General features: G+C 45.3%; 2 protein-coding genes across 2 annotated transcripts in view; one reads left to right on the top strand and one right to left on the bottom strand.

Moving 5' to 3' along the window:
- The window catches only part of PPA2 (inorganic pyrophosphatase 2), a 41565-nt gene extending 21050 nt beyond the window's left edge, over window positions 1–20515 (bottom strand). The window contains exons 1-6 of the mRNA XM_035324352.1: window positions 20397–20515; window positions 14023–14639; window positions 12170–12234; window positions 10484–10528; window positions 2189–2242; window positions 72–191 (exon numbers count right to left, since the gene is read on the bottom strand). Coding sequence (XP_035180243.1) covers window positions 72–191; window positions 2189–2242; window positions 10484–10528; window positions 12170–12234; window positions 14023–14639; window positions 20397–20515 — 1020 coding nt within the window. The remainder of the gene's footprint in view (window positions 1–71; window positions 192–2188; window positions 2243–10483; window positions 10529–12169; window positions 12235–14022; window positions 14640–20396) is intronic.
- Window positions 20516–23570: 3055 nt separating this feature from the next.
- ARHGEF38 (Rho guanine nucleotide exchange factor 38) overlaps window positions 23571–27347 on the top strand; it is a 34618-nt gene continuing 30841 nt past the window's right edge. Inside the window, exon 1 of the mRNA XM_035324977.1 lies at window positions 23571–23748. Within this exon, the coding sequence (XP_035180868.1) occupies window positions 23571–23748 (178 nt within the window). The remainder of the gene's footprint in view (window positions 23749–27347) is intronic.

The following is a 27347-nucleotide window of genomic DNA, read 5'->3' as shown; positions in this document are numbered from 1 at the left end:
CAGTACTCAAGATTTACAAGGCAATTTCCACAGAAGACAGAAAAGTTTCACCATTATAACAAAAATGTTACCTGAGGGAGGGCACCATAATTCCATATATAACCCTTGTGAGGAAAGATATTTGCCACATATCGGAGCTTGCCTTTCTTTGTATCTTGTTTAATGGGATTCAATGGCTCCTCGGTGGCAATCTAAACAGATCGTGAAAGACAGAGAAAAAGAAAGAAGTGTCAGATAGAAAGCAATTCATTCCGTACCCAACCAGTTAGCTCCACCTGGGAGCATGTGCTTGTTGTTTGAGGAGTATTAAAAGCATGATGGCCTCACTGTAAATCTCAAGAGCCATGTTCAAAAAGCTGCTTATTAAGGTTTTAAATAACGCTGTGAAGTATGCAAGAAAAATGAATCCAGAAGAGAAAGTCATAAATTTATGAGGATACTGTCACAAACATAAATACCAAAAGGAACCTAAGTCAGAGGCTCCCGCGCTTGAACTTTGGTACAAATTTAACAAAGACACAAATGGTGAAAGTTCTTCAGACAACAGGGGCTTTGACAGCAGCAGGGGAATTGTTTCAACGTCATCTCACCCACCCCCCATTGCTCTCCTACTGCATACACCCTTTCTCTCCATCACCTCTCAGCAAACAAATGCTTTTTCAGTAGGGGCAAGCTCTACACAGTTACCACAGGTCAACTTGAGTTGGCTTGCAACAAGTTAAATTAGCATTAGAAGGTGTTTTTACTCCTGCAGTAGTGCTCCCAGAAGGACTGAGCTAATTATTGCATAGCAGTTTATTACTGTCATCATCCCCCCAAAACCTCAAATACCAACCCACTGCCATGAGTTACCTACCACACATCAGCTAACTCACCTGAACTATCCTTTTGCCACTCCTCACCACAACAAAACCCACGTTAGCTTGACTCATCTGCACCAGCTCACATTTGTTACGGGTTTTGAGCACACACTGGCTCAGGCCATAGCAGCTTGTGCTCACATCCATTTTAAAACACCCTTGTCATTTAGCTAGAATACCAGGAGCAAATTCATCCCAAATGAATTCTTCTTTTTCAGACCACACTGTCCTGTCAAGAGCGGGCAGTTATTCCATAAGTAACCCCCCAACATTTCTGTTTTCACACCTGATTCTACCTGCTTCCTAAGTTAATGGTAAAGACTCTGAATATGTCACCTGGGATTTTGACAGAAGTGAAGCTCAGCACTGTTTTCTCTTGATGTGAACTGGTGCAAAGATTAACTGACAAGAGTGGGCAGGGACCAATAAAATTTCATAAAGAACAACATGAGCTTTAAGCAAGGACTTCAGTGGCAAAGGGAAACTCTGAAAATGAGAGCTCAGCTTCCACAATAAACCACCCTAAAATACAAGCCAATTACCCAAAGTAGCCCTACTTCCAGAATTAAAACTCAGGCAATAAACGCAGTTCAAATGATACTCCAGCATCAGGGAAAGGAGAAAAAGTTCTGAACCAAGAGGCCACAAGGCTCTTTGATGTTATTTTTAGTAGTCAAAGTAGTTTAACAGCTCAACCACAAAATTCCTTGAAAGCATCTGGAAAGCATTCCTAAAACTATTACAAATGTTCAGGAAGATAAGAAACATCCTGGTGAGATGTCATTTCACCAACTCTACAAATGAAGCATTACTCAGCTTCTACATTGTAAGAGCAGAGGAACAACCACTGGGCTCTCCTTTCACATTTTCCAGCAGGAGTAGATACTTCAAATGAGTGAGGCTCTGACGTAGTTTTTGTCACAAGGAAACGTTTTTTCATTTGCCACTCCATTTGTCAGGACACAGCCTATCACACTACCATTTATATGCTGGAAGTGAGAGGATTTAGAGCCTCTGAAACAAATGTTTTACAAGTGAGCAGCAGTACGACTAAGCAGCCCAGCACTCTAGGGCTCTGCTGCAGGTGTGCTGTGCTCTGTTGTCTAGTGCTGTCAGGAAGCAGTGCTCACCTGCAAAGGGGAAAGAATTACAACCTCAGCACCTTCTTTAATGGCACTGGAAATGTCTGTATGCACAACTTAATATTTTAACTGAAAATTTTATGTATAAAGAGCAATCCACACCGATGAAAGTCTGAATACTGAAACCCACTGTGCTGCCATAACTTTCATCGATGCCCATATATTCAAGGTATTTTTCTTATTTACCTCCATTTTTGCATTTGTCCAACGAGGCACTTCCACGATCATATTAAACAGGACCTAAAACAGAAACAGTGAAAGAACTGAAAATAAAACCCACCTGGCAACTAACCTTTTGCAGTAAGAAATTCTCTCTTCTGTATGCAGCTGCACCAAATCTCGCTATTCCAGCTGCTTTTACGTACAGTACACTTCACTTAGTTCCTCACAATAATATTCAACCTCCCCAGTTCACCCTCCACCCCCGTTCACCTCTGAGAATGCAAACAAGGAGTAATGGCAATCCACGTGATGCTTTTTATTCCAGTATCAGTATTACCCTTCACACAGTGTTCAATAAGCCTGTGGAATGCTTCGCTACGAGGCAGTGCTCAGACCACGAGGCAACAAGGATTGGACATTTCTATAGGAAAGAGTCAGCTTCCCTCAGGCACTGGTAAGGGCAGTGTTTTCCCCCACCACAGGGATTTATTTCTTCAGGTCTTCCTTTTGTCACCATACAAAAAACCTAACAACCACTGACAATTCTCAGTCCAATCTGATTGAAGAGAGGCCAAATGAATCCAGAAGTAGTGGCAGAGAAAGGACATGGACGCAGGCACTTCATGTTTGCATAAGCCTTCTTCCCAGTAGAAACATAAAGAAAATTGTTCAAGAATTTTTAAAAAGACATGAGAAAAGCACTGTAACTACTGCAAGCTCTCTTCTGAAGCTGTCAGGGCCAAGCACTACCAAGGAAGACAGAGTATTAATCAAAATGGGTAACTAGACCAAACCACCCAGCAATGCCTAGGACCTATTTTCTTCACAATTACTGAAATAATGCCAAATATCCCACTGCCTGGGACATCTCTCCATACAGAAAGAAAACTGGTGTTGGTATTAAAGATGGCACCAGCTCAGGAAATACAAAATATGTTTTTGAAGACATAAAAGTAGAAAAAATAAAATCAAACCAACTGAAGAATGGCGCTGACTCTTGAATTACACTGCAATTAAGGCTGTAGCAGACACTGAAATACTTGGATTTTTCTCTTTGTATCCTACAGCTGCAACGAACACGCACAATTAGGAGGGTCAATGCCACAGTCAATTGATTAATGTCAATCCAACGGTTCTGTGATCTCCTCCCCTCCCAACTAGAAAGCGACAAGCAAGAAAGCAGAGGGAAATCCCAGTTGTCACTCATGGTTTTCCCCATGAGATCACAAGCTACGCACAATCCTGATGGCAAACTCCAGGAAATATAAATGCAATTTGCCATACCTAAGTACTGCACCCATATTGTAATTTGTGGTATCTAAGCACGTAAGATGGAATCACTTTTCCCTATTAGGTCATAACCAAACGCACTAAACAAGAGGAAAGAACAAAAAGGAGAGAGGTGCTTCACATCACTTGCATGAGGCACACCTTATGCATATAAGCACAGCCGAAGCAGACAAGTACTCAAAAAGAAAGCTCAAAGACGTCAACGCTAAGGCAGCAGACACAGAACAAAGTAACGTACGTGCAGCAGCAGGTAAGGGAAAGGCTGGAAAAGTGCCAAATAAAGTTTGCACATCCATCTCAGAAGCATTTCGAAAAAGAAACCCACGGCATAGAAGCCAGTGCTGGCAAGAAGCTCTTAGAGAACTGCCAGCGGGTCAAAGAATTGTTCTGACTGGTAGCTACAGGCAGAAACCTTACAGACTACTCCTGGAATTAAACACAACGGCTCCCTCCTTCACTGGCCAAGGTTTTTGCTGGGAAGATGCAACTGCACGTGTTCCTCAACACGTCAAACAACAGTGACCTGTAAATGTTGTTTTGAACTTTAATTGGCCAAGAACTACTCCGGGTCCTCACCAGAACAGTTCTTGGGACTGGACAACGGCTGGACTGAAGTGAATACAATGCTCTTCCAAAACCAATCTCTTGGATTTAACTCAACTTTAAGACCAGGCCTCCATAATTTGTGTTATCAGTCAAATGTGAAATGTCAAGAGTCTTAAATGTGACAGCCTGACAGATTAATTTGTATGAAAAAAAAAAAAGGAAGTACTCTTTCTAATGCTAAGCTGCCACAGGCATTTACAAGAGATTAAGTAACTTCATGCAGTGCTTACATTAAAAAATAAAAAGTTTTATTTATAGGGTAATCACATTTTCACAGTGGTGATGCAGGATTCACTGGAGTGGAAAGGAGAGCACGTATTAGGCAGTTTTGACAGACGGAAAGAGAGAAGTATATTTCTCCAGGTTTTCTTTCCTCTGCTTTCCTATATTCTTTCCCTCCTTGCCTAAATGTCATCCAGCATTTTTTTCCATCACGCTGACTTCCGCAGGCCATACACCTATTCCTTCTGTCCACTCACACAGTCTCCCTCACGTCCTTGCTACAAAACTCCTCGCCTCCGCTGCAAACAGAAACCTGTCATCCATCACGTCTCCACAGATTACCAACTGCTTACGCGATTCAGTGGTGAGTTTTGGCTGGGCAGTGCACCTGGTAATTGATCTTATCTTCAATCAGCAAAACAAAAATTCACCTCACCAAAAACCCAAGTGAGCAATTCTACTCCCTCAAGCCATGGTGAGACTGTTCCAACAACCCACTTGAGACACCTTCCAATGACAGAAAGAGAAACCCCGAAAGTTAAATTTTCATTAAGAAAACCGTTACGCTAGGAAATTTACCATTTAACTGCCTTAACATGCCAGCAGGCAACTGGTATGCTTAGGAGGTCACTGCTTGCCAAAGTCCAGACTTCATCTAGATTCAGAAAAAGGGACAGAACTCAGGAGCTAGGAAGAGTGCCCTGACAGAGCCCAGAGGGATGTCTAACCCAGGGTATTATGTAGCTTGTTTGGTTTGGGGTTCATGTGAGCAGAAGACAAACATTTATACTTTTGCTCTATTATACCTTGAAGAGGTGGGGGGGGGATAAAAATCCATTTGGTCAACACAGAGAGGTCAAAAGTATACTTCCCAATTCCTAAAACTGAATATGACAATGAACAGGGAATGACATCAGAAAAAAGCAGCTCTCTCTAAATGGTATCCTTTATCTCCTAGGAAAGACAGTCTAACTACACCACATGGGAACTCATGTAGGATGTAAGTGTTTGCTTTAGCATTTTTTTTTTTTTAACAAGTTTTGGCAACTTACTGCGTTCCATTTGAATTAAACAATTTTTAATGTAACAATCATTTTGTCTGATATTTCACACAGACAACAGGAACAAGGGTTGTTTTTTTTTTGTTTTTTCCTTTTCTTAAAAGAAAACCACAGGAAGATAAAAAAGATCTAGAAATACACTTCAGCATGCTCATGCAGCAAGTGTTGAGAAAAGCAAGGAAAATACAGACTGTTGTACCCAGGTAAACTGTGAGTCACACTTCTCTCCGCTGTGACCAGTGGCCAAAAATAACTGCTGGCTCTGGCTGTACAGATTCTTATAGAAGATAGTTCATTTTGATGGCAGCTTGTTATTACAACCTTGAACATCACGTGCCACTAAAAAAGCGATGAAGCACGTTTCTGACACTGAATTTTTGGCCTTCTGGATTCCCATGCATCTGTCTCAGAAACGGTTCTTTCTTACCTATCTTACGCTTTTCTTATTCAACTATTTCCTTTCTCAGTCTTCCCAAGTTCCCCAGGTGGTATATTTGAGGGGAAGGATTTAAATAGGCATGATTCTGCCCAAGGACTGCAATGGGTAAAGTTCAATTCTGAAGTTTCAGCTAATTTTAAGCAGAAGTGGAGCAAGCTATGGAGAGCAAGGAGAGTGACAAAACAAGAGATATCAAGAGAGGAACAGAAAGCATAATCTCATTTTTAAAAGTCACGTTTTAAGGCCTGATTGCCATTCACAATCAACCTTGCATGACAGGGAGAAGCAGTAAGCTGAAGCTCACAATTCCTTCAGCCGTTTTTGTAGCAGAGTGCTTTAAAAAAAAACCTGAAAGTATTAAAGCTGCATTTGGGGGCTGTTGACCCTCCTCTTGGAGAAACTGAGCTCACAAGACAGAGAAAAGAAATAAAAAAATATGTAATTTTTATTTTTTGCCTGCTCATTTGCAATGTTAGAGGAAGTCTCACCAGCCATTGACTGTATAGCGCAGCAGGCACCTGAGGACTAACGAGACCTGAAAGGACAAGCTGCAGTCCAGCAGCAGTCTGAACAAAGGATCATGTTTTCATTAACGGAAGTTTAAAAGAAGGGAGAAAAAAAAAAAAGGAGAAAAAAAGATGGAAAAGAAGGACTGACATGAAATACGAGAAATACAAGATGAGGGGCTTGCTTATAAAATGAGTGCCTGTCTCATAAGCATTCCTGATACCAGGCTTGATGTCAGGCACATGCTGATAAACTGATAAACTGGACAGATCTACCTGCACAACTACTCAGGGGAGAGTCCTGGCAAAGACGAAAACAAAATATAGACTTTCTCAAGTTTTAAGGAACCTTTTCTTTGATGTTCAGCTTGATCAAATCACTGATGCAGCTTTCACAGTAAACCAACGCTACTCTGGTAGATTTTAAGTGGAGAGCTGAGTGAAGAGTAACAAACACCAAGAAGACCTGAAGTAATCTACAAGAACACAAAGCAAAATTTGCAGCTACTGGACAGATCCATAGAAAACGGCTGGGTGACTTCATGCATCAGGATGAAACCTTCACTGATCATCTGAAGTACTGAACACACAAATCCCTGAACATGCACAACAGACGCGCTACAGCCCAGGTTACATGTACCAAAAAGTGTCTAATGACTGAAGGTTACAAAAGCTGTAGTTAGGAGAGAATACAGAGTTTGCACCTGTGCCATGTGGGAAACAATGCCAGCTTTTCCCTCCTTATGGAACATGCTGACTTTATCATAGGAGCACTCTGCCACCAGTTTTGAACTGTGTTCCCAGCATGTGGCCCTTCATCTGATCACTTATTCAGAGCGTATGACCACTGCAATGACCACATGAACCTCTCCTGACTGCCTAATTTATCAAAAGCTCTTGCCTGACAGGAAGAATTCAAGTCCGCAGGGGCATTCCAGCACTGTGCAATCCACAAGACACAACAACCAAAACTGTCTTACTTCCTCCTCTTCTTTATCAACTGCTCTGCTGGGTGGCTGCAAGTTAGGAGTATAATCTCTACGTGCTTGGACAGATTCCTTTCTAAGGCCAATCTTTTAAATACACCTTTGTATTCAAGAACACCTGAGCCCGCTGAATAAGATAACGTGAATACTTTACCCAAGACATATACATGACAAGTGGATTAGAAACTCTTTCACTACGGCAGGGAAGCAACACTTCACATTTGTCTTGAAAAGAAAACCATGACCTCTTCAAACCTTCTTGCTGCCAGACGTGGAAGACCACGGTCAACAATCTACCTCTGACAGTTCTGACTAACCACAGCGGGAACATCCAGCCTCTCAGACACAGATGGGAAACTTGATGCCTTTCAGCAAGATTTGCTTGGACAGTGCAGATCCCAAGTGCTTGCAGTGCTGAAGACAAAGCAGAGATTCAGACTGCAAGCTGACAGCAAGTTTGAGACTGAACTTGAACAATTTTGAAGCTGAATATGATTTCTTCCAACATAGTTTCTCCCTAAAAGTAACTCCTCTCAAATCTTAACCCCCCAAAATCCATGAAACACAGAAGTTCTGTTGTCAACAGTGGCTGCAAAGCTAAATTTAATTGAGTTTGGAAGGTCTAAAATGTTGCAAGGAAGAAGGGTTCCCGAGAACTTTTCATATAGAAATATCAGTTTTTCCCTTCCGACTACAAGCTGAGACTGCAAAACAGCTAACAAACTTCTATGATGTGCATTCCCACGAATGTTGACTCCAATTTTTGAGACCTTCTTTTCTGAATAAGAAATGCTAAGAACAATTTAAAGTTATATTAGAGAGACCGAGGAGACTCGGGCAGAATCATTGTCATTTTCCATGGCTAAACTGCCATCTGATGAATACCAGTTCAGCACAATTTAACACCCACTCTTTAAGAGGGCCTGCCCTGGTGGAGAGTAACAACTAACTGCCCCCCTAAAAGCACAAGTCTTAAAGACGCCACTTGGTTTCTAGGGCAAGAGGACCTTTGAATTCTGGCCAAATTCAGCAAGGATCAACTGAACACCCAGGAGCAAGAGTAGCTTTTGCATCCCTAGACCAGGGTACCGATTACAGTGCTTCGAAGATCTTTAGCCGTCAGTACATGGCACAAAATACCTGTTTCCCTTTATGCCCTGACTAAGCCACATTTTCCCTGAATGCAAGCATGCATTGATACATTTCTCACCAGGTCAAGGTAACCCAAGCTGCTCAAGAACCCAGCGTAAGACACAACACCTTCCTGAACACTAAGATCCCTCTCTTTTCTCCCCACCTCCCAAAGATAATGATGAAATGGGGCTTCCTAAATGATTTGCGTTCTTCTATCTTACCATCTAATACCAAACATGTTTGGAAAGCCTGCGAACTGCACATTCGCTTGCATATTCACATGGGATGCCTCAAGACCGAAACTGAAGTATTAGTACACTACCATGACTCTTTCTAACAAAAGGAAGTATTAACTTTCATCCACTTATTTTTTTCCGCAGTAGGACCACACTCAAATCATACTAAATAATGCTGAGTGTTAAAATTTTTGTAAATGCATTTAAGTAGAAGTAAACCCAATTAGTTGATGAGGGAAAGGCTGTGGATATGGTCTACCTAGATGTTAGTAAGGCTTCTGACACTGTTCCTTACAGCATTCTTCTGGAGAAATGGCCTCAACTTGTGCCAGAGGAGGTTTAGGTTGGATATTAGGAAAAAATCTTCACTGAAATGGTTGCAGAGCTTTGGAACAGGCTACCCTACGTATGTAGTTGAGTCTCCATCCCTGGAGGTGCTTAGGGACATGGTTGAGTGGTAGACTTGGTGGTGCTAGGTTAACGGTTGGACTTGATGATCTTAAAAAGTCTTTTCCAACCCAAGTGATGCTATGATTCTATGACTTGCCTTTGCTCCTTTTCCAGTTCTGTTAAACCACAGTCCAGAGTTTTCTCGTATCAGGAGTTATGTGAAGCAACTATGGTGTGTCTACACTAGCCTGGGAAAGAAGAGCTGCTCAGCTTCACAGACTGTTGTTGTTGTTGTTGTTTATAGACTGATCCAGAGATCTGAAAAAGGGAACTAGAAACAGTTCTACACAAGCCATCATACTTCCCACTACACAGAGAGAAGCAGTTTTAGACACTGCACAGAACAGGCTTTGCATCTTTGCAACCAGCAGATACTGACACAGCATTTAAAGCCAGTAATGAGGAATTCACGTTGCAAGGCTGTTAAGAAAGGCTCTTGGGACATCTCAACAACTCATCTATGAGGCATGATCCTACATCTATCAAACAGCACTTAAATGGGCACCAAACAGCAGGAAAACTGAAGTGTTCTGGAAGCACCAATCTAAAGAATCATGAGACAAAGGCAGAGGAAATGCACAGAGCAAGACTGTGTTGGGGACTGGCGTACTGTACAAGAACCAGCATGCCACACAGCAGTTGCAAAACTGTGGGAATGCAGACAGTTAGGACACTTCTTTCATGTTAGAGGGGCAGTTACAATTTTGCAATATGACTGGCCAAACAGATATTGAGAAGATGGGGGGGGGGGGAGGACGACAAGGCAAACACTGGAAAAAAAAAAAAAAAAATTGCTCCATTTTGGAAAGGATGCTTGCATAAACAATTCTTGTTTCACAGAAAAAGCTTGAACAGACCTGCCATGTTCTCTAGGCTTCTCCTAGGCTCAGCTTTAGCACTTGTTTAATGCTGAACCATTAGCAGATGCGGTTTTCTCTTTGGGCTTTCCAAACGAGCACAGAAAATGACATACCCTCAGGTGTTAAAAAGCAGATACAAATTCTCATTTCTGCCCTAACATACCATCCTTGAAGTTTTGTATACATACCAAAATTAAACCCCAGTCAGAGCGTAATGAATATTTCATTAATGGACATTTTTCACTGCAAATGTTTTTGCAAAAAAAAAAAAAAGATTACATATCTACGCTGCAATAGTCATAACGAACCTTTCAGTGATATAAAAGTGTTTGTCTTTGAGAACATCTTGATGAATAAAAGAATTCTGACATTTGAGGCCCATTCAAAGGGAGAATATTAAATCTCTTTAAGCCTAAAAGTCTTGCATTTGAAGATATGTCAACTGTATTCAATGAAAGATCACTTTGCAGAACAGCAAAATGATGTGGAGGAAAGAAAAGAGGGAGAGAAAAGGCGAACTTAGCTGTACCTCGCTTGCTGTAGTCTTTGACCTCTTTGCAGGAATCTCTTTATCCTATAGGGAAAGTATGAATAAAGAGCATTAGAGAACAATATTGTATTCACGTAAATACAGACATTACTAGTTTTAAATGCAAATTGAACATCCTCTTTCAAGTATAAAAGCCTAAACTATAACTTTTTAAAACAGGTAGTTGGTCCTGTTTGACTGTGAATTATAACCTTCCCAATGTTGGCAGAGGAAGATAAAAACACACATGGACACATCTACTTTCTCCCAGCTACTTAAAAATTCCAAGCAGCAGTTTAGGCATTAGCTGGTTAAAAACACATCAGTCATCCATTTGTTCACTTGAAAAAGATAAAAAACAGAACAGAGAATGGAAAATGGGTTTGGAGTTATGCACCATAAAATTAAAGTCCACAAAGCTTAGATCAGAAGAGGGAAAGAATGTAACACACAAGGCCTTACCTCCTCCTCCTGCAAAGAAAGCACAAACCTTCATGACAACTCCCCTTCTTGCTTCCCCCCCCCCCCCCAGTGTTTATGTCCCACAGAAAGCTCTTTCCTTGCTCACACAGCCAAAATCAAAGGCTCTATGCCTTGATCAGACATCACTGTACTGTAATTTAATCCACAGAGAAGTCACAGATCATAATCCATCCCTCCAAACCTTAAACTCTGGGTGTGGGGGTGAAAACGCCCATTGCTCCTCCATCAACAGCACCAACTGATCAGAGCATCTTGGCAATGACTCTGAAGGAGGTTTACATCTTCCACTACCACGCTTAGATCAGCTGCTCAAAAAGTTTTCTTCCATACTATTAAGCTCTCAGTTTAAATAACTGAAGAGATTGGTTCATTACTTCAGAACTCTCAGTCTAAACACAGTACGGCTGCTGACCTTTCACACCAGTCATGTCACCCATAGCGTCCCAGCAACAAGTAAAGAAAGCCCAAACCCTCCCAACCTGTTTGTGTAACAAGTAAACCATAATAAGAAAACCCAAGTCTAACCCAAAGACTGGCAGTTCCCACTGGTGACATATAAAACAGGCGTTTCATTATTGCTATAATGAAACTCCAGGGAGTGTGGCTAACAAGACGTGAAAGTGCTCAGCTGCACCTCACGCCTTGTAATTCTCCAAAGGTGCGATTACCACTTCTCTCTTGGGCATTGTTGTTGGCTTCCAATTATACTCCCCCTTTTGGGAATTAAAAACCACCACCACAAGTCACACAAGTATGTGCTGTAGATGTCCTACAGCGGGGAAACACATACATTTAATTGCAGTTGTAGGAAAATGCCATTTTTAAAAAGTAACAATAAAAAGTGAGTTCTAGAGCACAAACACAAGCCTTAAACATGGAGGAGAATTATCACAAAACACCGTGAGGGTTTACCCCACCCTCAATAACCTGGAGTCTTAAAAAGACACCTAGGGTCATTTACACAGTTATTATTACGTTTTACTACAAGTTACTGAACTCAGCTGAGAAAATTGGGTGGAGTTATATTGCTTGTGTTACATAGGAAATCAGCCTGGATTAAAATGGTCCCTTCTGATGCTGCAGATTTCTCAATGCTCAAATGCTCTAAAAATCCTTTTTTAAAAGTGCGTTTTTACCTAGAGAGTACCAACAAAGCTGTTATCGTTTCAGAAATGAATTTGGTCTCAAGGCGAATATACATACCTCTTTAGCTCCAGCAAAAAGCGGAATGTCATGAAATGGGGAAATATATTTACCATCTGCATTCTCTGAAAAACACAACAAGAAAGTAGCATTACAAATCTAAATACATGCCATAAGACATCTGCATTGCTAACAACTATTATGCATATACAAGGATATGGAGTGACACAATATGCATCAATTATACTTTTTTTCTGAATTGTAGTTCCAAAGATCAAAAAACAAGCTCCGTGCAGGACAACGTATTTGACTGTTTGACAATGACTCATTAGAATGAGAATTATTTCTTCAGTATACAATGCCATACGTGTCTGTTCTTACTACCTAGCAATACAAGCTATGTGAAGTTGAGAAGATCCTTTTATTCTCTTTTCTCCTCCTCCCTGGCAATACAGAACCATTAACAGGTGGAGGAAAAAAAAAAAGTGTGAAGTTCCATAAGCAATCAGAGAATTTACCTGGGCTTCCTGGCAGTGCAGCTTTAGTAATTTCACTGTGCTTCTATTAAACTAAATTTCACAATTACAAAGAGACAATCGTCCAACATATTAGGCCCAAGTCTGACCAAGAGAATATGTGAGGGATAGGATAATTGTGCAAGCCCTAGAAATGAAACCATACCTAAAAAAAAACTGAAAAAAAATTGTCATTAACTGAATGCTTAATGGGGATCTGGTAGGCACTTTAGCCGTGCTTCCACTGTAGGGAGAAAGAGAACGCATGGGAGTGAATGCTTAAGTGTTTCAAATTACTCAGAAAATTTTCAATGTACCAAAAGCCGAAGTACTGCAACAAATCTATGCATAAACAGAAACATCAGCAGCAATACAAAGTACTAGCACTAATCTCAAGGAGTTCCCCCTCTGTTAGCACCCCTTGTCACAATGAATGGAAAAACAAAGGACTTCCTTTAGCTTTGGACTGTACTTTGACCACCTCAACACGGAGGAATACGCGATGGTGGTTTTCGCAGCTCTTGGAAGCCTCCCAGATGTTCTTCCTAAATACAACAAAGTTTAGTGGTGGGCTGCTCGCTCTCACTGAGGAACGTGACTTTCTGCAGCTGACGTGCTGCGCAGGCAGCCCCCTGGAGCTGAGCACAAGGGAGCCCTGGCAGGGTACAGCCCTCGGAGCACACGAAACCTCCGTGTCTCGCACGACAGCAGGGTCCTGCAGGCAGGGTGCGTGACGCCAGCGGACGTCAGATGTAACTCCCGAGAAGCTAACAGACCAAAGATGTTCCGAGCGGGTGCTTGCGAAACAAGTGGCATTCGAACAGTCAGCTTTATTACTGAAATGCGTAACGCTGAGGCCGCGCACCACCAGATTTCACTGGGCTTTGAGAAACCTCCTGAAGGTGCTCTCCCAGATCCCCACGGTGTTGCTGGCCTAGGAGGTCCCTCAAGGCTCGAGCTCCAAGGATATTTTTTTTTTTTTGACATTTCTGAGAGAGAGCCGGCTTCGTCACAGGGTGCAGGGAATGCTACCACACTGCTGAGCTGCAGCTGCCATGGCTACAGCCATCCTTGGGCTCTGCCACCCAGGCTGCCACAAGCACCCCTAGCACCTCTTCACCTTCTGTGGAGCTTCAGGGGCTGGAGCCCGGCCACACCGCACACAGCGGCCCTCAAAGCCCAGCAGCCCCTTTAAAAGGAAAACTTCACAGGAAAACCCCTTATTTTCCACACAAATCTCCCCCCTCAAGCAAGGGGAGGCTGAGGGGCGATGCCTCCTCCAGCCTGAGGGGTTTCTGCGGGAAGCCGCCGCCGCCTCTCCCCCACCGTGCCCCCTCCCGAGGCGGGGTAGGAAGGAAGGAAGGGGGGTTTACGGAGCCCCGGGGCGCTGCTACTTACTAAAGTAGAGGCGGTAATCGGGAGAGTTGGGCCGCCCCCGCTGCTCCGTGCCGTAGTGGGCCATAGCGCTGAGGCAGCGGCGCGGCGGCCGCCCCCACCCCCGCGCTGCCAGCAGCAGCCGCCCCAGCCCCGGCAGCGCACGCATGATGGCGGCGGCCGCCTCCCTCCCCTTCCTGCGGCCGTCGGGGCTGCGCCGGCCCCCTGCCCCGCCTGGAAGCCCTGGCACGGCGGGGCAGGGAGCCTCCAGGGCCGGTACTGGTGCACTCCTGCCCCGCCGGCGACGAGGGAGAGCTGCGGGCGAGCGGGGAGAGCCGCCACCAGCCGCGCCGCCGCCTGAGGGGAAGCATGGCCCCGAGCCCCAAAATGGCGGCGCGGCCCCGCACCAGCCCTGTGGAAAGGCGGGCGGAGGCGGCTTGTCCTCAGGGGGTGTTGTTGCCGAGCCCAAACGGCGCCCCCTGTTTCCTTGGGAGTTGCCCCGTTTCACTGTGCAGCCACGGCTTGGCCCCAGCCGCGGGGAAGAGAGGGACACGGGGGAAGGCAGGGATACGAAATGAGGGGTAACCCTGGCGGGGGTGCCACCCTCACCTGAGGTGTGAGGACCACCCCCCTGCCCGCTCCTTGGCAAAGAAGCATTAATTTCTTCTCAGCACACACAGCTCTCACCAGGCCGTCCATAGATGAGCCACTTGCAGAGGCTCCCACAGGTAGATATTATTTTTATATTGAACCTCACCAACACACAGACTAGATCATTGTCTGTATTCAGGTTGTAGTGGTTCTGAAGCTTACCCCCCTATGTACAATCTGATTGTTGCAATAGTGGTAGCTTTGAACACTGGTCTCTTTCTGTTGATCCTTGAGGAGGGTTTCATATGAGTTTCACCTACCAATATGGTTCTTGGAGTGTAGCTTCTCTTCATGAATTTTTCAAAAACCCCGAAAAGGGGCAGAAATCACTGCATTTGTTTTACTGATGGAGAAACTGAGGCAGACCAATTTTTGTTACTGTTGTCACTCATACATCCCCAGCCAATGTCTTTGGTGATTGATACTAATTTTGAATTTTAACTCCGATTTGGATTATTGTGGAAGATCTGTGTGGGATAACTACATGTTCCCCTGATTATTTTATATGGTATTTAAAACTTTATTGGGAATTTTTCATTTGCAGCATTAAGGCTCAGAGAATCTCTTCCATGGAATTTAAAAGGTATATAATTTCTTTTGCTCTTTATTTGTCCCCTTTACTGTTGGGTAGATAAGGTTTTACAAGCATCGGGATTGTTCTGTGTGCGTCCTAAGGATCCAGCTGTATTTTACAATGGAGTGGGAGATGTCCATGACAGCTTCCATCACTGTTCCTGCCTATACTCCTGAAACGTGTTAGTAGCTACTCGAGACTTCAGAGAGTTGTGTGCTAGTGGGAGGGTTTTTCACTACTGTAAGGGCTCTGGATAAAAAGTTAAGGTCTCCTTCCTTCTCTTTTTCTGAGCCATTGTTTGCTAAATTTGTCACAACAGGCTTATCTCCAGGAGAACAGAATGGCAGGCCAATTATCCACCTCCACAGAAGCTGCTAAATAGTTGTTGGTGTTTTGCCAGAGGTGTTGGCATCTTTCATCCCCGAGTTCACCAAATGCAAGGTTTTCCTGAATGGGACACTTGGGGATTGAAATTCTTCATGTGTCTGTTTGAAGTTCTTAATGTTTTGGGTTTATAAGAGGGCAAGTCATCAGTTTTTCACGTGGAAAAAAAAAAAAAAAAAAAAAAAGTAGCAAAAGAGAAACTTTTTCTATTTTAAAAACCCTATTCAGCATTTTTTTTGAGTTGGCCTGCTGGTGAAACATGCAGGGTTAAAAACAAATGTGTCATGGGCCTAGCCTTCCACCTCTGCTGGGCTCTGAGGAATGTGGGTTTCATTTATGGAAGTTCAGAGCTTCTGAAAATCGTTTACTGAGTTCACTCACAGTATTCGCAGTATTTTTATTCTTGCAAAGTTGGCAGTTGGTTGTAGCGTTATTCTAGGAGGAACCCAACATATATATTTACTCATACAAGTTAGGAAGTGAAATATGCAGCTGTGGTCAAGAGTCACTGTAAGATGCACAAAGTCTGAGTGCAGAGTTCTCCTTTGCCTAGTGTGGTCTTCTCTAAAGCTTTCTCATCTGTAATGGGAAATCAGCTGTGAAACACTTGGAATTTATGAAATATAAATGAGCTCCTGTGCAGGCACTTTCTAGGTGCATAAACAGATGCCATCCTGTAACCTAGCAAGGGTGGATGATATGGTGGAAAAACATGCACAAACCCTGTTAACATTGTGAAAGCAGAGAACTTGACGTTTTAGTACTCTAAAATTCTCTTAATTAAATTTCCCTACAGAGATAATAACAATAAAGCTCTGAACAGATTTAACTGGGTTTCTCAGTATTAGGCATTATGGTACACAGAACATGGCAGAAGTACACACAGTACTCCTGAAGTCAGGTTTAGGTGATATTGCAGTTTCCTTGTTAGAATAAATTTACCTCATACTCTTAAATCTATGAAACGAATACATGTTTTGGTTCTGGTATCTACATGACTCAAATTCTCTTAATTACTAAGGTTTTACTACCAAGGTCATTTTTCACTTCTTTTTATTCCCAAGCATTTTATGTCCAAATACTTCAAGTATCGTTCCAATTGGGCCAGCGAAAGGTGTATATAGGGCCGATCTCATTTATTGACCTTGAAACAGCTTCCACTGAAAGATGATGAAAATATTGCTGTTTATTTCAATGGAATTAGAATCGGGTCCATCAGACTTAAGTAGGGCTTACATGGTACTTAGGTTTTATGCTTGCCCTCTGCACAGGGGTGAATCTCATTCCACCAGAATACCACTGGAGTATAGCAAAGACTCAGCAGCAGTATAATCACCTAAGCCTGAAGGACACCCTTACTTTAAGTTTGTACTCTGCGGTGTACATTTACGTTTCTTTCTTTCATGTATGTATTATGAAACTGTACGTTTTGCCAGTGAAAATACCATGAAAATTAAATGCAGAAAACAGTTTATTATGTTATAAATAATCATAAAAAGAACAATTTCCTTTCCTCCTCCATGAAAATCATTTTCATCTTTTCAGCTAATAAGGCTTTGAAGAATGTCATTAGTACCACTATGTGCTATTTCAGTGTGTTTGCTCTTGACTGGTGATTACATCACTCTCATTAACTTTGCTGTAATGTAACTTCTATCTCTATTGCTTATAAAACCATTAATCTGAAGGAATCAGTTCCTGCCAGCCTTCTGCTTTACTGCTACCAACATGCAAAAGGCCTGCACTCGCAGACCGCTGTCCTCGTGCTCCAGCCACCCTGGTGGAGCAGGTAACTGCTTACACTTGCTCGTCAGTGCTCCCTTATTCAGGTCACGCTGAGCAAGGCCAGCTGAGACAGGACAAAGGTGTGGGCTGTCGTGCTGACTTTTGGCTGCAGCAGGTGAAGGAGCATGGACGCCGCTGTCTACCTGTAAATCTTGGCACCGACAGTCTCCAGCAGGCAGAGGATGATGTGTTGTTGGAGTCAGTAATCTTTCTCATGGGCACAGCTGGATTCGGGAGAGGATGTCTGCGCACAGCCTAGTCGCAGAAGCACTTGCATTGTACATGCTGACAAATACCTGATGGCAGCAAAAGACTACGTTGTCTAATTAAGAGGAAGAAATTGTGTATTTCTTTAAATAGAGTAAGACTTATTAGGTTACATTACTTTCAGTCTCCATGTGAAGAAGACCCAAATAAACTGTTTGGGACAGATTGTGAACTCACCTCAGCTACCCTATTGCTGATCCTCAACATTTATGCAAAATCAGTTTTTAGTCATACTATTCACTATGAGGTATAGGAAGATGACACGTTTGCAGCCTATCTTTTTCTGAATAAATTCTTTCTCCAAGCTGCTAGTTTTTGTTTGTTTGTTTGTTTTTAACCATGCTTCTTGTTAGGTTGCTTGTAACAGAGTATAGGATTCCCATGGCAGATTACTGTCACCGTGAGTGGGCAGGGTTGCCAGCCAGGCAGCGCTCATCTGGCCAGTGGTGTCTAATTGCAGCGGGTGCTGACGGCCAAGGCCAGGCGGGCAGTCTGCCTGGATTTGTGCCTAGAAAGCCAAGTCCTCAAGAGGCGAGGACACTGTGCCCGTGTCAAGCTTTGTTGGATGTGCCCGTCTCTCCCTTCCTAGACATCTGTATTGTGTTCTTGTTACGCCCTGTGAAGCGTGGATTTTCAGCTACTGTAACTTCCACCCAAACATGCTCGCAAGTATTGACTGAAACGTGGTTTAATTTTTTTTAAATTTATCTTTGTTTACTGCAGAGCAACTTCCCTGTCGCAAAAGAGAAATCACCAAATGGTTTTCTTTCCTTTTCATTCGTTCTTCCACATAGGTGCATGTACACAAAAAGGGAGAAACAGACAGAAAAAAAATGTTCTAATTAAGCTCAGAAAGCATTGCCAGGAAACATGAAGTTCTAGTGCAAAGCTGCAAATCTATCAGCATTCAAAATAGGGACATACAGTGAAAATTATATCTTCTTAAGGCTCCCTTCCCCTCTCAATTTTTGAATTGTCAGACGTAAGATTCTCAAAGGATTCCTCAGAAAATATTTTATCTTTGGTAATTTCTACACCCCCTATTTTACATTTAAACATAATAATAATGAAGATTCATCCTCCTGTACTTTTATCCGCCTCGCTCGTTTTCTCATCTTTCCTCATTAGCTTTGATATCACAGTGCCATCTACTTGATCAACAGAGTCAGGTTATTTTCCTTTGAAAACCACCGCGTGGCTGTAACCCTGAAGAAATCAAGGGGCTGCTCCGTATCGTGGCCTGTTCACCTCTCCTCCGCCCCTCTGAGCCCTTTCAAAGGAGCAATGCCATCAGCTATGTGCCCGTGAAAGCTGGCCCAGCTCTGAGCATCTTTTGCAAACTAATAAAACACCCCAGTGGGACAACGACGGATCCGATGGCATGCTGAGAGCAATTCAAGCCCTGCTGACCTCTCTTCTTCCCTGACAGGTGTTTTATTTGAAAGCTGGGTCCCACTCTGTACACAGAAAGCACATCAGCCTTTTGGACGTTTAAACTGGTTTTTTTTGGACGTGTAAAGCTTCATGGCAGTCAAAGGATTGCATAGCCCAGTGGGTTGAGCGATCCCCTCTTCAAAAAAAAAAAAAAAACAGCCTAGTCTGAGCCCGTGGAGGCGTATGCTTTATTAATTTCTCCTCCAAATATTTATACAAAAAACACTAGAGACAGGCCTACAAGAAATGATGGCTGCACACCTGCTTCCAAAGACCTGTTTCTCTACTGGAATCACCAGTCTGGCAAGATCAGCAGGCCGGGGGGAAGGTGACACTGCCACACAAAATAACTTTCCACCTCCAAGATAGGCTTTCTTCTCGCTCTATATTGTGGAACGGTGTTTGAAGTTTTTTTCCCTATGTATATTTCAAAGTAATTTTGAATCATTCATTGTGAAAAATCAATGTGTAGGCTCCAGTTTTACCTAGCCTGAAGTCTTCCATTTTTATTGCTTTTATCCTCATCTGTCATTCTGTTCTTATCTTACAATTATAGCCACAGACAGATAGGGTGAACGTACTCGCAACTTCCCAGTGCTCAAAGTCCTCGGTGGGCCTTGCACGTGATTGCTCTTATCACTATCTAAGCCTCCACGTTTTGTCTCTCAAAAGATATCTTTGCTATGACTCAACGCGTGCAGGCAGAGCGATGAGAGGTGCGGGCTTGCTTTTGTATGCACCTAGGTGTGCTTGTGGGGAGAGCCTAATAGAGACATCTGTGCCTGTCACTGTCACCTTCCTCCCGTGGAGCGGCTGGGACGGCTTTCTGCAGCAGTACCCTTGTACCCTGCTGATCCTTTGCTACCTGCTGGCTGTAATCGCTTCACTGTGCGAGGGGAGAGGAGATTCCAAGGATGCAGGGAATCAAGGATGAGGAGCACCTGTGGTTCGTGTCATTAAACATAGCGATTAATCTACCATTAATGACAGCGAAGGTTCTCCAGCAGCATACGGGCCCAGAAGGGAAGAGGGCCACACCATGCTCCATCCTGAAAGATTTCTGGTATTGGCCTTGCGCTAATAACGCATCCTCTGCTTCTCCCTCAGTAGCAGTTCTGTCTTACCAGCCTCAAAAGGGGTGCAGTGAAACTCCATGGGCATTTGTGGGCTTGGCTGCCTGTGTCCCTGTGCTTGGAGCAGCTCCAGGTGAGCTGGAGGTGTAAAGCAAAGCCAGTGGAGAATCGGGCCCTTCATCTTCCAGGTTAATACAAGTGTCTGCTTAAGTCACCAGAGCAGACCTTACTTTCTCTCTGCCGTGGAAAGCGTGCGCTCTGCTGGGCGGTTTGGCCACCGGCACTCTTCTGGCACACCCAGACTTTGGACCTGGGCAGTTCTCAGGAAATCCTTGCCGGCTGGTGCCATCCCGGTGCCGCTGCGTAAGGAGGCTGCCTTCTGCTAGGAGCAAACCTGAAGTGGCACCTGGCGTCACTGCCCCGGGACTGCAGCAGCGGGGATGAGCACGGTAGTCAACCCGTGCCAGCATAGTGCATATGGGCTCTGGGATACCCGGCTACCAAGAAATATTTTATAACAGCTGTGAGGAACTGCAGCAAAACAAACAACTGTTTGCCTGCTTAATGTTCGTTTATAGCTCAGGATCGAGATAAAGGTTAGCACTGACCATTTAACAATAACCTCCTCTGTGTGTCTACTACAGTTGCTTGGGAACACAAAGCCAATGTTTTCCATGTTGACACCAGCACCTGTTCTGTCCCTTGAGTGGAGTGACTTCCATGTAAATACCTCGTACGTGAGTGCTAACATCCACTGGCTTCCGATTTGCTTAGGAGACCGAACTCAGCCCAGCGTACGGGGTCAAAGAGGTATTTGCAGTAATTGTAAAAAGAGCATTTTGCCCGCACAGCTACCAGATATTCCCTCTTGTCTTACGGATTAGTAACTCTGATAGAGCTCGGCCCTAAGTTGTTACCATGGCTGGAAGGGAACAGGAGCCGCTTGCGGATCGCGAGGTGGTTGCTAGCCCCAGACGAGACTCCACGTGCAGTTCTGGTAAGGCTTTCCGTGGCGTTTTATTATAGTCCAGGTAAAGTACTGTAAACGGTAATAAGAGCCTACGGAGGTTGCATCTGGTTGGCTTTACCTATATACGCATGGAATATGACTTCAATCGTGCTATTTTCAGCTTTCTCCATGCTGAGGGGCACAGAGAAGATATTTTGAGGTTCCAGAAGGGACTCCACATTTCCAGTCTGCATTGCACGCTAGCTCTGAGCTTCTGGCTGCCCCAGAAACACGGCTGCTGCGCACAAAGACAACAGCAAACCACATCCTTGCTGAATGAACACAAACCTTGTCAGCCCCTGCAGTGTATGGTGGAGCTAGAGGAAAACAACTTTCTGCATGTGGGTGATTGCTGTTGTAATAAACACCTGAACAAACTATTCTATCCTAACTTGGCTGCAAATCTGCATATGTGGCACAGAGCCTACAAAGCCCAGAATTTAATAGAATTTCTTCTTCCACCTTCACCCAGCCAAAGTATATTCCCCACTTTTCCCCCAAAGCAGTCTTAATTTAAATAAACATAATAAAGTCTCATAGAAATGATGGGATCTGTGTCTTTGGAGAAGCACTACATGGTAAGATCCTAGCCAGGGTAAAGGGTTTTCCTGGGCACACTGCTCACATGTACCCCTGCACCCTCCCCTGCCGCAGCTGCTGGTGTAGCTGTGTGACAAACTAAGCAGGAGAGCGGATCCAGATGGAAAATAGCCCAGGGGGAAGGGAGGGGGCTTTCAGCCCGACCAGCTCCTCCATCCAGCTTCAGATGCTCCCTGCCACAAATAATGGGAACAAGATTCCCCCGGGGAGGGGGGCAGTCAGGGTGGTGACTGTTTAAACCAGTTTTACCACCCTGGCTGAACGTCAAGCCATTGCTCCGGTAAGGAAAAACAGAACAGCTCAGGAAGTCCCAACTGTAGGGAAACAGGGCAGCTGATTCCCCTCAACTCCCACCTTCATCTGTTTACTCGCTGCTGCGATGTGACGTTTGTCACGGGGTGCCACTGCTCCCTGGGCGCTCTTCTCCCCAGCACTGCTGTGCCTCTCAGGGAGTTTTTGTGGTCTGTCTTGCAAAACAAAAGGGTTTCTTGGGGAGTAGCAAAGAGGAGAGGGGACGTAACGTGGGGACTGCCTACGTAGCTTGTGACTTTTCTGCACGAGCTCTTCCTGGTATCCCCGTCTCTGCTTTAGTCCTCTGCCAGGTTGTGTTTGGAGCGGAAACTTTGTGCAGCACTGGCACGGTGCTGCAGTTTGACACAGTAAATTGCATAACAGTTTCCTCATCTTTTCCTTTCCCCCCTGGGTAGAAACAAAGGGTTTGATCGGGAGGCAGCATCACAGCGAGCCCCTTCCCAAAAAACACAACCTGTAGATGAGTTCACGACGCTGCATTGCATCCTTGCTCCACTTTCTCCCACGTGGCCCTCAGGGGGACACTGTGTGACAGTGACACGTTTGGCCAGGGCTGCCAGGTGTCCACGAGCATCATCACCCAGCGGCGAGCGTGTGGCAGACCCACAGCAGTCCGGCTGTGCCGTGGGGAGCCTGCTGCGCTGCTGCCGAGAGCAGAGGGGGTTGCAGGGCTTGGCATCACCGCAGCGGCCGCGATGGCTGCTGACGGCTGCTGGGGCTCTTGCCAGGATAAATGCGGTCCGAGCTGAGATGCCAGCAGCTCCTGCTGTTTTGACATGAGCTTGATTAGACCAGCGCGACGTGGCATCCCCAGGCAGTGCCTGAGTGCCAGGGGCCACTGCTAGCAAATAGGATAATAAGGTCTCTCTCGGGGGCTGAGCCAGGGGTAGTGCGAGCAGCTGTTTCACTGCCATCAGAGCACAGCAATTTGCCACGACAGCCCCTGCGGGTCTTGCACGTGCTTCGGTGTCCCCGGGGTGTGCGCTGGAACTTCCCCGCTCTGCCCCTGGGCCCGAAGCAGCATCTCTCCTTGCCTGTGCCAGTGCCCACACTGCAGAGAGCCACAGGTACCGCTGCTGAGTGCCAGCGGGGCACAGCCTGGGTTGGGGCAAAGGTGACCTCAGGGGTTGTGACCTCTCTGTGGCCAGACATGGCCATGCCGTGCCAAAGACACAGCTCTGTTTTGGGATGCCAGTACCTGAGGAGTGTCCCCTGAAGAAGGGGAAAAGGGACTGACAGTGCCTGTGGCATGAGGCTGGCTCTCAAACCGGCCCCGCAAGGCTCTCACATACACTGGGTGAATGCAAACACCGCCCGGGGCGTCAGCTTCCCGGAGGTGGAGCCGCACCGGCACAGGTGGCAGGGCCGAGCCCGGGCCCCACAGCACTTGGGGAGCCCTGCTCCGGACCCCACAGCACCTGCCTTCCCCTGGGCAGGCAGCCCACCTCCCTAAAATCACCCCCTTGCCCTCCTGCCCCAAGCCATGGCAAGCACAGACAGCACAGGGGGGCGGAGGAGGAATTTGGCCCTGCTGCGGCACAAGCTGTACATGGGGGAGAGGAGGAGGACGGAGCCCGTGGTGGAGAACAGCACGGCTGGGGAGCACGGCACCCTGCGAAGGAGTCAGTCCGACCGGACGGAGTACAGCCAGAAACTGCAAGGTACCCCCGGGGAACCGTGCTGGGTGCTGCTGGCAATGCTCCAGGCTGGGTCCAGCCTGTCCCTGGGCAAGGGCACAGCCCTCTGTGCCCACAGCAGGACCCAGCAATCGCCCCCTTTTGACCCCCAATTTTTTTAAAGCCCACTGTACGCACAGCAGGTGAAACGCGATCGAGGCCATGAGCGGGGTTTGGGCGTGTTCTGCAAAATGTGTCTGCGTCCGGGATCTTTCTCCTCCTCTCCAGCAGAACGCATCTGCGGTGCAAGCGGTGGTGTGAAAAGACGATGCCTCTGTCTTCTCTGCCTTTTCCTATTGCGTGAAGTGGGGCGTGTGCTAAATAATTCGAAGCACCAAGGGCAGTTGTTTCTTCCAGTTGAGATTATCAGGATCTCTAATGTGTTTATCTGTTGCTTGGATTGTGCGAGCCTGAACTGAAATACATCCAAACACGTGCTTTGATGGGTATGCTGATTCAAATGATACCATTACAAAGAGCGTTTCTTTTCAAATAGCTGAATTGCGCCTGGGCCAGAAATTGGCGAATTATGTCAGTATTGGGCCTGTCAATCAAAAATTAAATGCACCGCCACAAATGGAGGAAAAGCATGGAAAATGCGCATAGCTATTTCTGGGAGAGCTCTGGAACACAAACTGAAGAATTTCTGTGGGTTTTCAGGGTCTCGAACAACAGAATCCCATCACAAATGTGGGGCTTGAGTATTACTACAATATAAACATTTATTACTAATACTGATATAACTGCCTATGGCAATCACTCTTGTGGCAGTAATCCTTTATGGGGAAATAAAATAGGAAAATACTTTAGGTTACTGTATTATGGTTTTGATGCATTTAATTAGGAAGCAGTATTCCTTCAGAGAGACAATAAAAGCAGAAAATAAAATAATAAACCAGAAAATAATGGGATTTATATGGGGGCTGCATACGCTGACAACAACAAAGAGGCCCATTGATTACACTCTTCCCTCCCAGTGATAGCTAATCGATGGGAAGATGAAAAATATTCGGTTAAGTCAGGCACGGCTCCGCCAGGGGTGTTTCGGGGCGCGAGCAGGGATCGATACGGCCGGGCCAGCAAGCCCCAGGCATGTGTGCACGCATGCTGCCGGAACGGCGGTTCTGCGTGTGGAGGGGCTGCCCAGGCCAGGTCGGGTTGTGACAACAATATCCAGCAAAGCCCCTTCAGAGTGTCTCCTGTTGGAAATCAGGAGTGAGGGAGGCGGGGGAGCCTCGGTAGGCATGTGATGGCAGCAGGCCAGCAGGACGGTAAATCCAGCTTTACAGCTCCTGCCACCAGCGGGGATGGCCACGGCCACCTGTGGCAAGGCACACGCCTGGGGTCAGCTCGCTCTGCACGCTCGTGTTTGCTTGAGAAAAATGTGGCTGGGTTAACGAGGTACCTGCAGGCTTTATGTTGGGTAGAAGATGCCTGTCCTCAGAGTAAAAATGGACAGTGGGTGGAAATTCCTATGAAGTGTGTTTACAGTTTCGATAGAGATGTAGCTGCACACCAACACCTGATCTGGATCAAATTTTGGTGATCTATATGTGCCCCGACCTGACAGACCGTGGGTCCCAGACCTAACCAGTTACTCACCAACACCGATGATGTGCTACGATTGTACTCCTTTATATTCTTAATTTTTCTTACCAGTGCTGGAACGCGAAGCAGCTTACTCCAAAGTCAGGGAGGTGCTTTTGTTGGCAGAAAACTTTCCAGTTCTTCTTTCTTGGTAAAAACACAAACAGCTCTGTTGATGATGCAAACAGTCTGTTGTCTATCGCCAGGTCCGGAGTCTCCGATCTCCCTGAAATGGTAAATGTTTTGCAAAAAAGATTCAAATGGTAATAACTTGTACTTGCTTCCCCCACAAGTTGGAGGCACACCTTTGAGAGCTCTGCTGTTCAGTTGCTCCCCTATTAACACAAGCAAGGATGTAGAAGATGGGGATAGGCAACAGGGAGCAAAGTGTGCAGACAGGAATCTCCCATGAGCGGGACAGATTTCCATCTGGAAGCCAGAGGTCAGAGCCTGCAGGACCCCGCTGGTGACAGGCAACCCAGGCCAAGCACGGGAGCCAGGTGTGTGACACACGACGCGTGCATCAGCGCTGCAGCACATCTGTGCAAGGCGAAGCACAAGATTGTCTCCCGAGGCCCCTTTCAGCCTTCTGGGTGGTTTATGGTGGTCCCTGTGCAGAAAGCGGGCAGTTGCCCCCACCCCAGCCATTTCCAGCAGCTCTAAAGTACAAGCTCAAAGTGTGGCTGGTACACTAGAAAAATGGGTCCCCAGATAAAAGCCTATGGACCTCCCCCACCACCCCCCCCAAAAAAAAAAAAAAAAAAAAGCAAAAAAAAAAACAACAAGTGAACAAGCTGTCTGACAAAAATCTTGAGAATTCACTTTCCACCTTTGGATTTCCCCTAAGTTTTGCTCTTTTATACAGAATCCCAACTGTTTTCTAAAAAGGGTGAGAAAGGGAGCCTACCACCCAGTTCTCCAAGGCAATCAAGGTGGCTTGCTCTGTAGGTCTGCAAGCCTGAGAACAATAGCATTATCAAAGGCACAAACCTTTTGCAAGGCTTTTTCACTTTACAACTAAGGATTCATTAAGAACACAAGTAAGCATTTTTGTGGTTGATTGTTACCCAGAGACACATTCATTCATGCCTTATCTGGTGTGAACGCAACACCTCCCGGTCGGTCTTCCTTCTTTTAAAAAGGAAGCAAGGTGCAAAGTAACCATTTTATTCTCCAAGAGCTTGGCAAATGTGATGTGGTGAATGTGCCTACTTCAGCTCATCCTGTGAGATAGCCAAGTGCCACCAGCCCCATTTTAGGTGGGGGAAGCAAGGGTTGCTTCTAAGTGGCCATTGAGCGAGCCATGCAGCCACCTCGAGCTCAGCTTGCACTTGTGTTCTGGGGTGAGTCCAGGCACACCTCGATCAAGCTGTATGGGTCTTTCTTCCCTGGTGCTGCATCAGCTGGAAGTGAGCGCTGCTTTCCCAAAGAGGGAAGAAGGGGGTTAAGGAAGATAATTTTGCTAGCACTTGATGCAGAAATAATTCGGTAGGTCATTTTAAGAGCTCACACCCAGCTCCTGTGGTATTTCTATGCAGGGCCCTGCTCTACTTTCACTATTTTCAATAGTGCAGGATTTTCTCCTGCAAATATGTTCTTTCAGGCAGACACAGGAACCTGCTACTATCCGTAAGTGGCACAAAATGGTATTTAGCAGCTCTGTTTTCAAAAGTATTATCATAGCTTTTTAGCTGGTAGGTGCTGGTCTCTCCTACAGTTGAAAATCCATCAGCAGCAGCTGGAAAAGTAACTATATCAATATCTATGTATGGCATTAATGTCGGGATCAATCTGTGAATTAACCTGAAGCTGCCATCCTGACAGTACTGATTTCAGTAGAGGAGGTTGCTTGATGTAGTTATTGGCACATAAATGTTTGCAAGATCAGGGCAGGCTGAGAGGTGGTGAATCATGAGGATAGACCCTATCAACCAAAAAGGGATTTAAAACATAGTTCACTATATGTAAGGTTTTGGACAGACTTGGGTTTTTTATTT

Source organism: Oxyura jamaicensis, chromosome 4 (assembly GCF_011077185.1).
Source record: "Oxyura jamaicensis isolate SHBP4307 breed ruddy duck chromosome 4, BPBGC_Ojam_1.0, whole genome shotgun sequence".
Classification (NCBI taxonomy): Eukaryota; Metazoa; Chordata; class Aves; order Anseriformes; family Anatidae; genus Oxyura; species Oxyura jamaicensis.
Note: the sequence above shows the minus strand (reverse complement) of the source record. Positions and strands in the feature narration are given on the sequence as shown.